General features: G+C 44.9%; 1 protein-coding gene across 7 annotated transcripts in view; it reads left to right on the forward strand.

Moving 5' to 3' along the window:
• CNTN5 (contactin 5) overlaps positions 1–14,317 on the forward strand; it is a 1,193,410-nt gene that overhangs the window by 749,138 nt on the left and 429,955 nt on the right. For all 7 annotated transcript variants that reach the window (XM_053307214.1, XM_053307213.1, XM_053307217.1 and 4 more), the window contains 2 exons: positions 12,566–12,689; positions 14,041–14,216. In XM_053307214.1, the coding sequence (XP_053163189.1) occupies positions 12,566–12,689; positions 14,041–14,216 (300 nt within the window). The remainder of the gene's footprint in view (positions 1–12,565; positions 12,690–14,040; positions 14,217–14,317) is intronic.

The raw sequence follows: 14,317 nt of genomic DNA on the forward strand, positions 1-14,317 counted from the left end.
ATTGCCAGGATCAGGAGCAATCCCAGTGCTCCACACAAGCAGCCTAACCCAGGCTGGGCTGCACTAGCCTGCGTTAGGCTGTTCATGAGAACAGCATTAATTCCTTTCTTTTTGAATGCATAAGGCCCAGTGGCTTCTATGAGGTTTTATGTGAACTGTGGATCACAGCTGTTATTCTAGTCTAGCAAGGTGGTTACCAAACTGAAATCTTTGAAAACTTCAGCCTGACTTAGCTTACTCAGACCTCTGGATTTTCACAGGGAAAGGGCAGGGGGTTATGACTGGCTGCTGCCTACTCTCACAAAACTCCTTAACAGTGCATTAAGGGGGTCTTTTCCTTGTAGGGAAAGGCTATTCTTTGTAGGATGAGGCATTTTGGTGTTTCTCTCTCTCAGAAGAAGAAGAAGATGAAAACCTCACAGATTTCCACCAACTCAGCTTCTGACCTTCCCATCCCTTTCTGCTATCTGACAGTACCTTTCCTACACTGATGAAGGAGTTCAGGAGAAGGGGGATCTTCTCAGACACTTGTTCATGCACAGATATCTGGGAATTTATTACAGGTGGTTTGGTGGAGTCTTGGTGGTTTGTTGAAGTTTTGTCCTAGAGTCTGACTTAGCAAAACAGATGTTTTCTGGCCTTGAATCGACAAGAAACCACTGCTCATATCCTGTGTTAAAAACAATAAAAATATAAAGTTAGTGTCACAGTTAACATTCTGGATTAGATCAAAAAGGCAATTTAATTTGTTTTATAACACCAGCTTTTTAATACAACAGAATTCTTCTTTCAGAGTTGCTCTCTGTATATGCTATCCTGAGAATTTAAAAACTGATTAAGAGATCAGACTGTCTCTTTCTGCAGTAATGAAGGTTAATTGAAAGACCCCGAAGAGCCATCACCTCAAGTACATACAGAGCAACTGTAAATTGAAAGCAAACATTCAAAGAATGAGTACCAAAGTGAAAATGATTTGTTGAACAACAGATAATACCTGATTTGCCCAAGCCGGCTAAGGCTTTTCTCCTTTGCCAAATCAAAGGAATGTTTTGTTCTTATCGGAATATAAGCTCTGCTTCTATCTATATCAGTGTTGTTTGGAAAGATTCAGGGAGTTGTAGAAGAATCTTAGTTATCTTTTAAATATTTTGTGATCCAAAGCTGCATCATGCACACCTATATATTTAATTCTCTTAAATGTACCCATTGCTAATCCCATGTGTGGCAGCTCTTGCAAGAGTTTGTGAGCAGCTGCCTGGATAGTGACGGGGATGGGACGGGGGAGAAAATAGCAGGGAGCTGGAGGAGGCGGCAGGCCAGTCCAGCCACCAGAAGGAAGAGGAGGAGGTGGCGGGCCAGCCCAGCCGCTGGGAGGAGGCAGCCGCTGCCTGGAGTGGGCGGGCGGGTGAGAGGAGGTGACAGGCCCACTTTCTGGCTGGCCCACCAGCCAGAAAGTGTGGGGGGTGTAAAAAGGGGGGGAGAAGAAGCAGGCCAGCTGGCCCACCAGCCAGAAAGTGCAGAGGCAGAAGTGGGCAGTGGGGAGAAGAAGCGGGCCAGCTGGCAAGAAAACCAGGCGCGCCCATGGGGCGGGGGTGAGAAACATGCAGTGGCAGTGGGTGGGCTGGCCGGAGGTGCAGATGCTCTGCACCTGGCTTAGCTAGTTTACTAAATTTCGTGTAAAAGAGCTTCAGTTGTTCTTTCGGAATGGTTTGTGTTCTCCCAACTTGGGGGAGAGGTTGGTTGCATGACCACTTGGAGCCAAGTTGCTTGGTTCAGTTGTTGGCCAAGTGCTGACAGGTGAACCAGGATTAAGTGAGGGATTCCATCATTACTTTAATTAGGAACTTAGGTACATAGGAAGCTGCTTTATACCAAGTCAGACTGTTGGCCCATCTAGCTCAGTATTGTCTACACAGACTGGCAGGGTTGTAGGCAGCAGTCTCTCTCAGGCCTATCTTGGAGATGCCAGGGAGGGAACTTGGAACCATCTGCATGCAAGCATGCAGGTGATCTTCCCAGAACAGCCCCGTCCCCTAAGGGGAATATCTGTGCTCACATGTGGTCTCCCATTCAAATGCAAACAAGGGCAATCCCTGCTCAGCAAAGGGGACATTTCATGCTTGCTACCTCAAGACCAGCTCTTACCCCTGGCTTCTCAAACATGAGTCCCCAAATATTGTTGGACTACAACTTCCTGTTAGTCCCAATAGCCTTCAGTCATTGTAACTAGGGAAGATGGGAGTCATAGTCCAACAGCTTCTGGGGACTCAAGCTTTAGAAGCCCTGGCTTAGACTATTACCATCATTTGATAAACTGAATGGTAATAAAAATCTAAGTGGGGCCCTTGTGAGAAAGAGGGCCATCCCATTAAGAAAGGCTTGGCCCTCCTCCCATATATGTCATAGGAACATAGGAAGCTACTTTATACCAAGTCAGACAATTGGTCCATTTAGCTCAGTACACATCAGGGGTGGAGCCACCACTGGGCAAACGGGCAATGGCTTCTCCAGGGTTGTAGGCAGGAGTCTCTCTCAGTCCTTTTTTTTTTTTTTTTGGAGATGCCAGGGAGGGAACTTGGAACCTTCTGTATGCAAGTATGCATATGCAGGTGCTCTTCCCAGAGCGATGTCATCCCCTAAGGGGAATAACTTACAGTGCACATGTCTTCCATTCAAATGCAACCAGGGTGGACACTGCTTAGCAAAGGGGTCAATTCATGCTTGTTACCACAAGATCAGCTCTCCTCCCCTGCAGCATGAGAGGTGGGACCCACTGCAGTGTTGTGTGATTCCATGCTGCATGGGCATACTTGTGAACAGCACAATCATGTGGCTAGAGACACGAGTGATGAGGAGGTTTCACCCTTTCTGTTCCTTTATTATTGCTTTGATTTTCTCAGCACTGTATCCCAATCCTCCTGAATGCCAGTCTGATTCAGATAATTTCTAGTGTGTAATTTTGAAACTGAAGCATATGCAGTTTGCTGTACTCTCAGTCCCTTCAGTTCATTTGCATCTTTGTTCCTTTCTGTGTTAGGATGTCTGAATAGGGCAAGGAGGAGTTGTGCCTTCATATGCTCCTCCTAATGCAGTGGCTAGTGCAGATACCCCGAACCAGCCCAGTTTCACCATAAAACACTACTAAAGCACAATGGTTGACATCCAAACTAATCATGTACTGATGGAAGAGGGGTTTCCATTGGGCGTGGGGAAAGGGGTGATATTTGCCAATCCTTTCTTTCTCCCTACAGTCACCTAACCCTTCTAAAGATATATGTCCATGAGGATCTCCAACCCTCAGGAGCATATTTTTGGCAGGCACACGGGGCTGCAATGGGAGGGGTTTTTTTGGGGGGGTGTGTGTGTGTGTTTTTTAATGAATATCAATCCTTCCCCCTTGCACAATGGAAACCCTTCTTTGATTGGTGTGTCATTAATGTGGATACTGCCCACTGTTCATGAGCCCTTGCTCACAACATTTTATGCTGCATTTTAAACTTCCCAATTAGGAGCATAGGAAGTTGTCTTATACTGTACTAAGTCAGACCATTGGTCCATCTAGCTCAGGAATTGTCTACACTGATTAGCAGCAGCTCTCCAAGGTTACAGGCAGGAGCCTCTCCCAGCCCTACCAGGAAGCTTTCCACACGGGGCCTTTAAAGCCCTTTAACTTGCATCTTCTCCGGAATCAAGGGGATGTGTTCACATAGTGGCTAGGTTTACCCCGAAGTCCCTGCGAGTTATCGGGGAGCAGTTCACACACAATTCGGGTTTTTCAGTGCAGATTAGAATATAACCTGATTTATATCCGGGGTTTAAAAAATCTACTATTTGCGGCATTTTCAGGGGACAACTTTGAGTTTTCAGTAAAGCCTCCCCGTGGTAAAACCTTCTGTGCGTAAAAGTCCCTGGAGATTTCAGGGAGTGAACCTGGGATCTTCTGAATGCAAGTATTCAGTTCCTCTTCCACTGAGCTATGGCCCTGTCTCCTAAGGATAATATCCTATAGTGCTCATTCATACAAGCAGCAGAAAGGGGCTAACAGGCATGTAACAAAGGTTTGCAGGTGCGTGTGAACCCATGCAACTCCTGCAAACCCAGCTCAGGCACAACAGGGTACGGCAGAGGTGTAACTATAGGGGGGGCAGGGGGGGCACGTGCCCCGGGCGCCATCTTTTCTGGTCACGTGGGGGGCGCCGCCATGACCAATTTTTTAAAAAAATGTTTTAAATTTTTTGTTAATACAAATGTTTCCTGCTCAGTGCAGCAGCGCTGCAGCAGTCAAGGGAGCGTGTCGGTGCCCCCTTCCCCACGAGCGGTCCCTTCCGCGCCGCCTGCGCCCCCCCCCATTGCTTTGCTGGCGCCTGGCGGCCAGTCAGTGGCCTGGCTTGGCAGCGGCGGGCGCTTGTGAGGAAAAACCTAAGTATAATGTAGTATGTTGGAAGCGGCGGCGGGGGGGGGGGCGCCATTTCAGTGTTTGCCCCGGGCGCCGTTTTCCCTAGTTACGCCTCTGGGGTACGGCCACTTTTCTCCCCAAGTCTTATCCCAGAATGGTGAAGATTACAAGCCCCTGTACCTGGGTTTGCCAAGCATGTGTGGAGATCAGCACCGAAAATGGGTCCTAGGCAGCCATATTTATTATAAAGTCCCAAAGCTGGAGGGGCCTGTCAGCGGAGAGTTGCTGCTGTAATAAGGCAGAGCAGCAGATCTCCTCTGCCTGACCCTTCTAGACATGGGACTTTATGATAAATACCTTGGCTTGGGTTCAAGGTATTGAAGAGAGTGCCTTCTTCTTCATCAACCCCACCACCTTTTAAGATCATCTGGCAATGCCTGGTTGCAGTTGCCACCATCCTGATTGGTGGCGACTTGAGACCGGGCCTTTTCTAGAGTTGCCCTGGGACTCTGGAACATGCTTCCTAATGAAATTAGTGTCTCCTCTTCTCTGAAAGTTTTTAAGAAGGACCCCAAAACATACCTTAGTCAGGTTTTTAGTTCACAGCCATAAAGCTTCAGTTTTAGAGGGTTTTTTTATTGTATTTTAAATTGTTTTAATTATGTTAATGTCTTAATGGTTTTATATTGTGAACCGCCCAGGGACATTTTTTTGGATGGGGTGGTATAGAAATGTACTAAATAAATAAAAATGGCCGATGACAGACCAGCTTTATTTTCCCTTCCCAGACTGCTGGGATCATCACTCATCTGTGGGGTGAGTTTGCAGGGGCACACAGAGCCTCTGCTCATGTGTGGGGATCTGAGTGTGGGCTCTTACCTCCCCCAAATCATCCCCAAATGATTGTATGAAAGGGCTTGTAGTCTCCAATCCAATTATAAACCAAGGCAGACCTTGCTTAGCAAAGAGAACAATTCATGATCACTACCACAAGACCAGGTCTCCTCCCTTCATTCTTGGAGATGGGTTTGCATGAGCAGCTATCTGAACTTCAGACTACAGCATGTACCGTTAAAGTAAATATGTCATCATTGTAAGGCATACCATTGTGTCAGTGGCAGGTAATAATTTCACTACCTTAACTAAAATCCTTTTGAATTTTAGTTAGGTTTGTAAGTAAGTTTGACTTTTTCAAGATCCTTTGGAAAAACTCAGAAAGAACAAGTCTATTCAAATCAAAAAGGCAGGGAGTTCATACACCTGTGGTAGCTGGTAGATTTGAAAAAGGCATCTGATGTGTGTAATAAAAGTCCTGATGAAAAACAGGAGGGGAAATGTTGCCCTTGGGAAATTACAGTCGTAAGTGATGACATATGCCTGTCTACATTTATTTCTCAATAGATCTGTCTTTGTTAGGTAAAGTCTTTTGATTTATTATTTATCAACATCCTTGTCATGACTCTTTATATCCTATTAATATCTCTTCCCATTTTATCTTCTTGCTCACATATTATAACTAATGATAAAATATATAAGCTGGTACATAGTCAGTTTAGAGAATTCTGGACCTCATCGGATTGGGAATTTAGATCCTGTGGTTCAGCACTTCTCCGTTCTTCTTTTTTCCATTTTAAAAAGTTTGGACAACACCCCCTACTAAGAACATATTTAGCATCTGTGTCAGAGGCATAATCAGAACTTGGAAGTATAAATCGGTGGCAAATAAAACAATGCTTTCCTCCTTCTAGCAAAATGCCCATCATTATAACAGGTAGAATAATTGTGGAGGGAGGGCTTGTATGTACTTAGACCAGGGCTGCACAACTTAGGCTAGGGATGTGTGAATCAATTCATGTGCAATTTGATTATTTTTTATTATTTAGCAAATTTATTGACCACCTGACTTCCATAGACTCAAAGCAGTTTACATAAATTAAAACAACAACCACAAAAATAAGAGAAAAAGGGGAAACACAAACACACACACACATCAAAATCTAAAAGCTTGGCAAAATAAATAAGTTTTCAAAAACTTCTTAAAGGACAGAAGGGAGGTGGCATTATGAATCTCAGGAGGCAGGGTGTTCCATAAGGAGGGGGCTGCAACAGAAAAGGCCCTCCCATGAGCCCGGGCCCCACATACCTCCCCTGGGCCCAGAACTCTGAGACGGCTCACCTGAGATGACCTCACAGGGTGGGTCAAAGATGGACTGGAGAGGCGGGCCTGAAGGTACACAGGTGCCTAATCCTGAAGGGTTTTATAGGTGATGTTATAATTTAATGTGTGGTGTGATCATGCAGAAGAAGGTACTCTCCCAAGTAACCCAGTCCTAAGCCACTTAGGGCTTTAAAGGTAATTACCAGCACTTTGTATTTTGCCTGGAAACCTATTGGCAGCCAGTGCAATTGTTTTAAAGCAGGCCTAATGTGGTCTCTCTGAGAAACCCCAGAGACCAATCTAGCCATTGCATTTTGGACCAATTGAAGTTTCCAAACTACACACAAAGGCATAAAGCACGTAGAGCATGAACAATACTATGATGCACATATGTTACTTGGCCTAAATTTGTAAAAAAGAAAAGTAGGGAAGTGAACGAACTGGCCCACGGGCCATGTTAGAAGCCTGCAAACCAGTTCGCAAGTGGCCCGGTCCGGCGGTCCAATGCCGGGGGGGGGTGGCCCTTTAAGGGTGGGGGGTTTGTATTTACCCCTCCCGCCACTTTCCCCCGTCCGGCACTCCATTTTCAAGTGAATTTTTCGGAGTGGCAACGGTCCTACCTGCCACCCCTGCCCCCTTGTTGGCTGCAAAATGAAGAAGTAACTTCAGTGCATGCAGCTTTTACTGACGCGCACGCTGTGTGATGTGTGTGGGTTAAGACTGGGTTACTTGGGAGAGCGCCTTCTTCTGCATGAGCCTCACCTCACCTTAAGGTCATCGAGAGATGTCCATCTCTGGATGCCGCCAGCTCGTCTGGTGGTGACTCGGTAGCAGGCTTTCTCTGTAGTCGCTCTTGGGCTAAGGAATGTGCTCCCTATATATATCCATGGCCTAACATCTTTGTCAGCCTTTAAAAGAGCCCTTTAAGACATATTTTTTTAAAGCTTGGCTTTTAGTAATCCTTTAATATTTTAAATTGTTTTACTCAGGGTTGTTCAGATAGTTTGTTTTATTGTGATTTATTGTATTTGTGGTTTGTGAACTGCCTAGAGCCTTTGGAGTCAGGTGGTATATAAATTATTTTTGTTGTTGTTAGTAGTAGCAGTAGTACAATGAATGGAGCAGGGCATAGCTCTGGCATACTCCCAACCAGCCACTTCTGGTGATGAAGACACAGCAAGATCAATTATATAAATAAACACCTAAAGCAGGAGTATTGTTTTGGGTAATGCTTGAAATGAGAAATTCCCAGGATTGAAACCCAAATCCCACAATTTCAGATATGCTAATGAATTCCAGTTTGGTGGACTATGAAAATGATGAGGCTGCCTATGAAATATTTGTCTTTTTAAAAAAATCAAATGAAATCTTTCTTGAAAGACCTTGCATTTATTAAGCATCAGGGCTTGAGGTTTTAATCCTCTAAGGCTGCAATCCTATGTTCACTTATCTAGGAGAAAGTCAGAGTCCCATAGAATTAAGTAGGATTTACTTCTGAGTAAGTAAGCTTAGGCTCATGCAGTAAATATGCTTTAAATTCTCCTTTGTAAATCCATTAAGCAGGTTTTTTGGAGAACTAGCTTGTAACTTTTAAGTGACTGCTCTTAGTAATAAAACCTGTGCCTTCCTGGAGACTTTTAAGATACTTCAGGGAGTGCATCTATAATAACATTGTTCCGTTGTTTTTATATTGAGAATAAGTAACTGATGGAACTGCTTATCCCCACAGTTGTAGAATTTACAGAATTGGTTGCCATACTGTCAGTAATAATGTGTAAAGTAAAGTTGTGCCGTCGAGTCGGTGTCGAATTCTGGAGACCACAGAACCCTGTGGTTGTCTTTGGTAGAATATAGCAGGGGCTTACCATTGCCTCTTCCCATATAGTACGAGATGATGATGCCTTTCAGCACCTTCCTATATTGCTGATTCCCAATATAGGTGTTTCCCATAGTCTGGGAAGCAAACCGGCGGGGATTCGAACCGGCAACTTCTTGCCCGCTAGGCAAGTTGTCCTATAATAAATAAGGTTAGAGCTGAAGTCAGGGCCAGCCCTTCCATGAGGCAGAATGAGGCCATTGTTTCCTGTATGGGCATGAGTAGTGCAAGGGCAAGCAAGCTCCAGCCCCCTACCATCCCATGGACTTCCCCTGCCTGCCACTGCCACTGCCTTTCCTCATCCACCTGCAGTATGCCTCTTTGCCGCCCTACCCCCTACCTCAGCCCAAACTAGGAATGCTCCTGCCACCACTGCCTGGTTGGTGGAATAGTCTGAGTATATTGACATGGCTCGAGAATGCTGAGCTTGGTTGAATGGCTCGAGAATGCTGAGCTCTTACTAATACGTGAGCCAGATGAGATGTTCAGTCCAGTACAGAACATCTGGGGCATGTGGAGGGGACAAATTCTCATAGTGCTTTTTGACAAGGTCTACACTGCTAGAGATGGAAAACAGGTGAGCTTTCCACTTCCATTGTGCTATCATTCTGTTATGGTCCTAACCATTGGGCCTGCAGCTGTCACATTTGTAATGGTGTTTTCACTATGAGCATTTACCTGATGGCCAAAACGTGTGGGCCTGGCTCATGGACTACACCTGAAGATGGGGAGGATGTCATATTGCCCTTCACCTCAGGCAGCAAAATGTCTTGGACGGCCCCTGGCTGAAATCCTACAGACAGTCACTTAGAGGTGTGTACAAAACAGGGTTTGCATGACCTGAGTCAAGCAAATGGTCCATGTGCATGCATGGAGGTCAAACAAATGGCCTCCAAGCATGCACAGAAGTCTGAAACGGGCTGAAATGGGCAGAAGAGGGCCCAGCCCTGGACTGGCCCTAGGGACTCATGGGGGAGGCCGTCAAGGGAACTGTCTCCCACAGCCGCTGCTGCCGCTGTGAATACTAATTTCTGAACAAATTTAGCATGCAGTAGGGGCTTTGAATTGGGCCTGAACTGGGTCTGGTTTGGTTCTAGGTTGAGCCTTTGAACTGAGCTAGTTCAAATTCGAACCAGCTCTAACCCGAGCTAGTTAGCACATCCCTACAGTTACTTGGGAGTAAAGCCCACAGAACGCAGTAGGATTTATTTCTGAGCAGTACTGCCAACTACTAGTGTCTCCACTTCAAAAAAAAAATGCTGTCATTCCCATTGATTGATTTTTAGGCATTTTTCTGTTGTTGCTAGTATTTTTATCAGCTATAAGCCATTCTGATCTTTTGAAGAAGGGTGGAGTAGAAAGTAATGGAAAATAAATATCTGCAGATGTCTTCCCACAAGTCCCCTGTAGATAGATTGCTGATATTCATATCTGTAATTTGCTAGGAACCCTTCCATGCTCCTATGAGGACCCAAATTGACAAGGATTGATCTGAATCATTATGTCTGCTGAGAAGCAGAAGAGCCCAATCATGCAAACACTTATGCACAAGGGTATTTTTTGTGCATGTGAAAATCGTCCAAATTAGAAAATGAAATTGTCGGCGTGTTTAAGAGCATTTGTGTCACGGGAATTAGAAACCAAACGATATGAAGCAAATTATTCTATCAAGCAGTGATTATGCAAAGTGATATAAAAACTTTAAATGTGTTCCCAGGAAGCTCAGGTTGCCATTTTTTTCCCTGGCAGGTGTGCGACAAGCAGAACTGCCAAAGGTGAAGCTTTTCTTAGCATGGAGATCAAGTGATGGAGGAGGGAAGTGTCACTCACTGATTTTTCCATTCATCCGTTAAAGACACAGGAGACCTCCCTCCCTCCCTCCCTCCCTCCCTCCCTCGCCCACCCAAAGACTGATAATTGTGTGGTTTGATTCAGGTGTAGCACAAAACCGTGATTTGATGTTATTTGAATGAGCGTTGGGCTTGCACATTCCTGAGCAATGTAGTTTCCTTCCAGGAATTCCAGTGCATAATGTGAGGAAGGAACAGAAGAGCTTGAGTCAGACTCATTTAGCAAACCATTGTTTGGTTATGCAGGAAGTTGCCATATGTGAAGTCAGACCATTGGTCCATCTAGCACAATAATGTTCAAAGGCTCTCCAGGGTTTTAGATGGGCACTTCTCAGCCTTACCTGAAGATGTCAGGAATTCAACCTTTGACCTCCTCCATGCAAAGCAGATGATCTTCCACTAAGCTGCAGTCCTTCCCTAGTTTGGCATTAAGCCTATAAGAAGAACCTCATTATAAGAATTGCTCTGTGTTGGAAGGGGGAATAGAAACCAAGGGTTGGTTCACACATTCATGGAACTGGTTTAGATTAACGTGGCCCCCTATGTGTGATGAAGGCAGGGATATGCTGAGGACATGCCCATCCTGATGTCACTCAAGGACGTGCCAATGTATACATCCTTTAATCGCATGTGAGGTGGGATAATCAAAATTGGCCCTTTGCCTGTGCTCCTAAACTCTGTTTGAACAGGATTTTGGAGCATGTGTAGATGTGTGATTCAAATGAACAGCCCTCACATGCGATTAAAGGATATGCCAAGAACATGTTGGCATGTCCTTGTGTGACGCTGAGGTGGGTACATACTTGGCATATCCCCGCCTTCATCGCATGCAGGAGGCCATATTCATTTGAACCTGCCCACATTTATCACTTGATGTCTGGGATACTTGAGAGAGGCCCTTCTCTCAGATGTGCTGCATTGGTTACTAGTTTGTTTCTGGGTCCAATTCAAGGTGCTGGTCTTGACCTTTAAAGCTCTTAACAGTTTGGGCCCTGGATATCTGAGGGACTGCCTGCTCCCAAGGGTTGCTGCCTGCTTGACGAGGTCATCTGAGGGGGCTCTGCTCCGGGTGTCGACAATGAGGGAGGCTCAGCTGCTGTGCACTTGGGACAGGGCCTTCTCTGTTGCTGCCCCCAGACTCTGGAATGCTTTCCCAGTGGCTATTCACTCCTCAGTCTCCATCACAGTTTTTAGAAAGCATTTGAAATCTTGGCTTTTTACCCAGGCTTTTCTCTACTGCTGCTTTTGTAATTTGCATGGTTATTTTATGCCTGTATTTTACATCTTTTTAGTCAGATCTGTTTTTACATTTTAGCTTATATTTTAATTTTGTATTTTGTATAGTCTTGGGTTTCTTTTAACGAAAGGTGGTATATAAATTTAAGAATAAATAAATAAATAAGCGAGCTGTATGAATTTTTTCCCTGTACAGTGAGATCTAATAGCAAAAAATTTCTGCAGGTGCTTATTACTGTAAAAATTATTATTGAATGTCACAAGTTGTTTTCCCATCATTTATGTATTCATCATTTTCCTGTACCACCTGACATGTGCATCTCTATAGCTCCAAGACTGTGAAACCATCTTCTACAAGAAATGTACCAGTCCCAGGAGCTTGTTCAATATAATCTTTTAAAATTAGCTTTTGTCTGCTGAATACAGTATGTCCGTTAGAGCTGTAAATACTGCTGCTATTTGACATTGTTATTTGATTGTTTTATTATTCTTTTTTATTGACTTGGTTTTTATTACTATTATTTTACTGATGCTGTTGCTCTTCCTTGAGAAATGAAAAGAGGGTTAAAATAAAATAAATGAAATACAGTGCGCTATAATAGGGAGTTTATTTCCCCCCCTCATACATATAATTGAAGCAAGAATTTCTTCAATTTGATTTTCCACTGTCAGTTATGAGATGGGTGGTCCTGAACACAATGTTAAGATGACAATCCCCTACACCCTTACTTGGTACTCAATCCCATTTAACTCAGCGGGATTTACTCCTGATGGCAGTTGCAAGCTCTTAAAATTAAAATTAACATTTGCATTAAAATAAATAACAGCATTAGTCCTCAGTGCAAGCTCCTGACTTGATGCATCTGGCACAGCATGATTGCACAAGTGCAGCTTTAGTCTGGATGTTGGCCACAGGTTGAGTGACAGACATGCATATATGCAATCAGGTGGGAGAAAACCCAAGTGTGACCCCAAACGTGGCCTGTGTGGGATAGCTATTCAGCTTTTACTATGACCTCTGAAGGAAACAGTCCTTTCTGTCTTCACAGAGAGTGTTGATTATGGACCGGTGTTTATACAGGAGCCAGAGAATGTGATTTTCCCCATGGATTCAGATGAGAAGAAAGTGTCCTTTGGTTGCCAAGCACGTGGGAATCCTGCTCCAAACTACAGGTAAACGGTCTCCCTCCCTCAGTTTATTCTTTATTTCATTTTTTTTCTCCTGCCCCATTCTGAGGATCGAAGGTAGCTAAATATAGATTTGAAACATACATGTGGGTTTATTTCACTGGGTCTATGTTAGTGGGGCTGAAGGGCAGAAAGTGGAAGCTTTTATTGTTTATTTTTTGCAATTGCAGGATAATTTCATATAGTCCTTAAAGATGTATTAGGGAATTTGTCCTGATACCTGGTACACCAGAATCCTATGCAGATGACCAAATCCCAGAAATAATTGATGCACAGAGGGCAGATTAAGATCATGCCTGCTGACTTAACTCCACATCCAGGCTATACAGAGTCCTATTGCGCAAGTGCGGCAGCCTCCAAAATGACTGCTGTGCCGGGGGAAGGCTAAAACAGGCTGAAGAATGGCCGAACAGGGCCATTTTCGAAGGAAGAAAGGCCGGTGGGGGAGGGGGGACCTCTGCGGACCCTTCCCCTGCTGCCACTTCGGAGAACGCCCCCCCCCCCCGAGGGGATAAGTTTAAAAAACAATTTTCTTAATAAAAAAAATTATCCTAAAAAGGTTCGCAACCCCCCTGAATGGGCCGGGGGTGGTGGTCCGGGGTCAAGCCAAACCAGGGGTGGTTCAGCTCAACCCCCAAGCCTTTGAACTGAACCGGTTTCTCTTCAAACCAGTTCAGTTTCAAACCTGTTTGCACATCTATAGTTAGCACACCCAGGCTAGGGAAGCCCAGCCTGGGTTAGGCTGCGCATGAAAACTGCCAGAATCAGGCCTTATTCCAGTGGGGCAGCACCGCCTAGCCTGGCTTTTCAGCCTGGCTGTTAGCTGAGGTTAAAACAGCAAGTACTCCCTTAACCCGGCCTATCTGCTCATGTGCGAGCACAGGCTGCTTCCAGCCCATCCACACACAGAGATGGGCACCTAGAGAGCCCGTCTCTTGGGGGAATCCTCCAATACCTCATTTATGTTGCACAGTTCATTGTGGGATTCCTGGCCTCCAGAGTGGCATGTTGCGCCACACAGCTCTGCTCGTCTGGGAGCATGGTCCGTGCTCCCAGAATCATAACATAACCCAGAATCATAACCCCAAGATTACCTAGGTGCGCCACTGAGCCCAGGTGCAATTAGCAGCACCCACCTCCCTGCAGGCACTTTCCTAGGTTGTGAAGAGCTTCTATGCTACCTGGTTCTCCTTCTGGATATCCTGGGTTTGCCCCTGTGGCTTGTCAAAAGTCAGTCAAGGAATTCTAACTATTGTATGAATGTTTTGTTTACATCTATTGTGCTTTCTTGCTATGGGCCCTTTTACTAAATGACATTCTCCACTTTCCTCCCAAGATGGCTCCGGAATGGAACTGAAATTGACATTGAAAGTGATTACCGCTACAGTTTGATAGAAGGAAGCATTATCATCAATAATCCCAGTGAAACAAAAGATTCCGGGCAATACCAATGCTCTACCACCAACATGTTTGGCAGTATTTTGAGCAGAGAAGCCACCCTTCAGTTTGCATGTGAGTAACCATGTTGCTATTGGTGCTGTACCATAACCGTTCATCAGCAGCATTTGAGTAATGAAGCTGTGAAGTTGTACCATATTCTGAATTTATTGGGG

This window comes from Hemicordylus capensis, chromosome 3, assembly GCF_027244095.1.
Source record: "Hemicordylus capensis ecotype Gifberg chromosome 3, rHemCap1.1.pri, whole genome shotgun sequence".
Lineage (NCBI taxonomy): Eukaryota > Metazoa > Chordata > Lepidosauria > Squamata > Cordylidae > Hemicordylus > Hemicordylus capensis.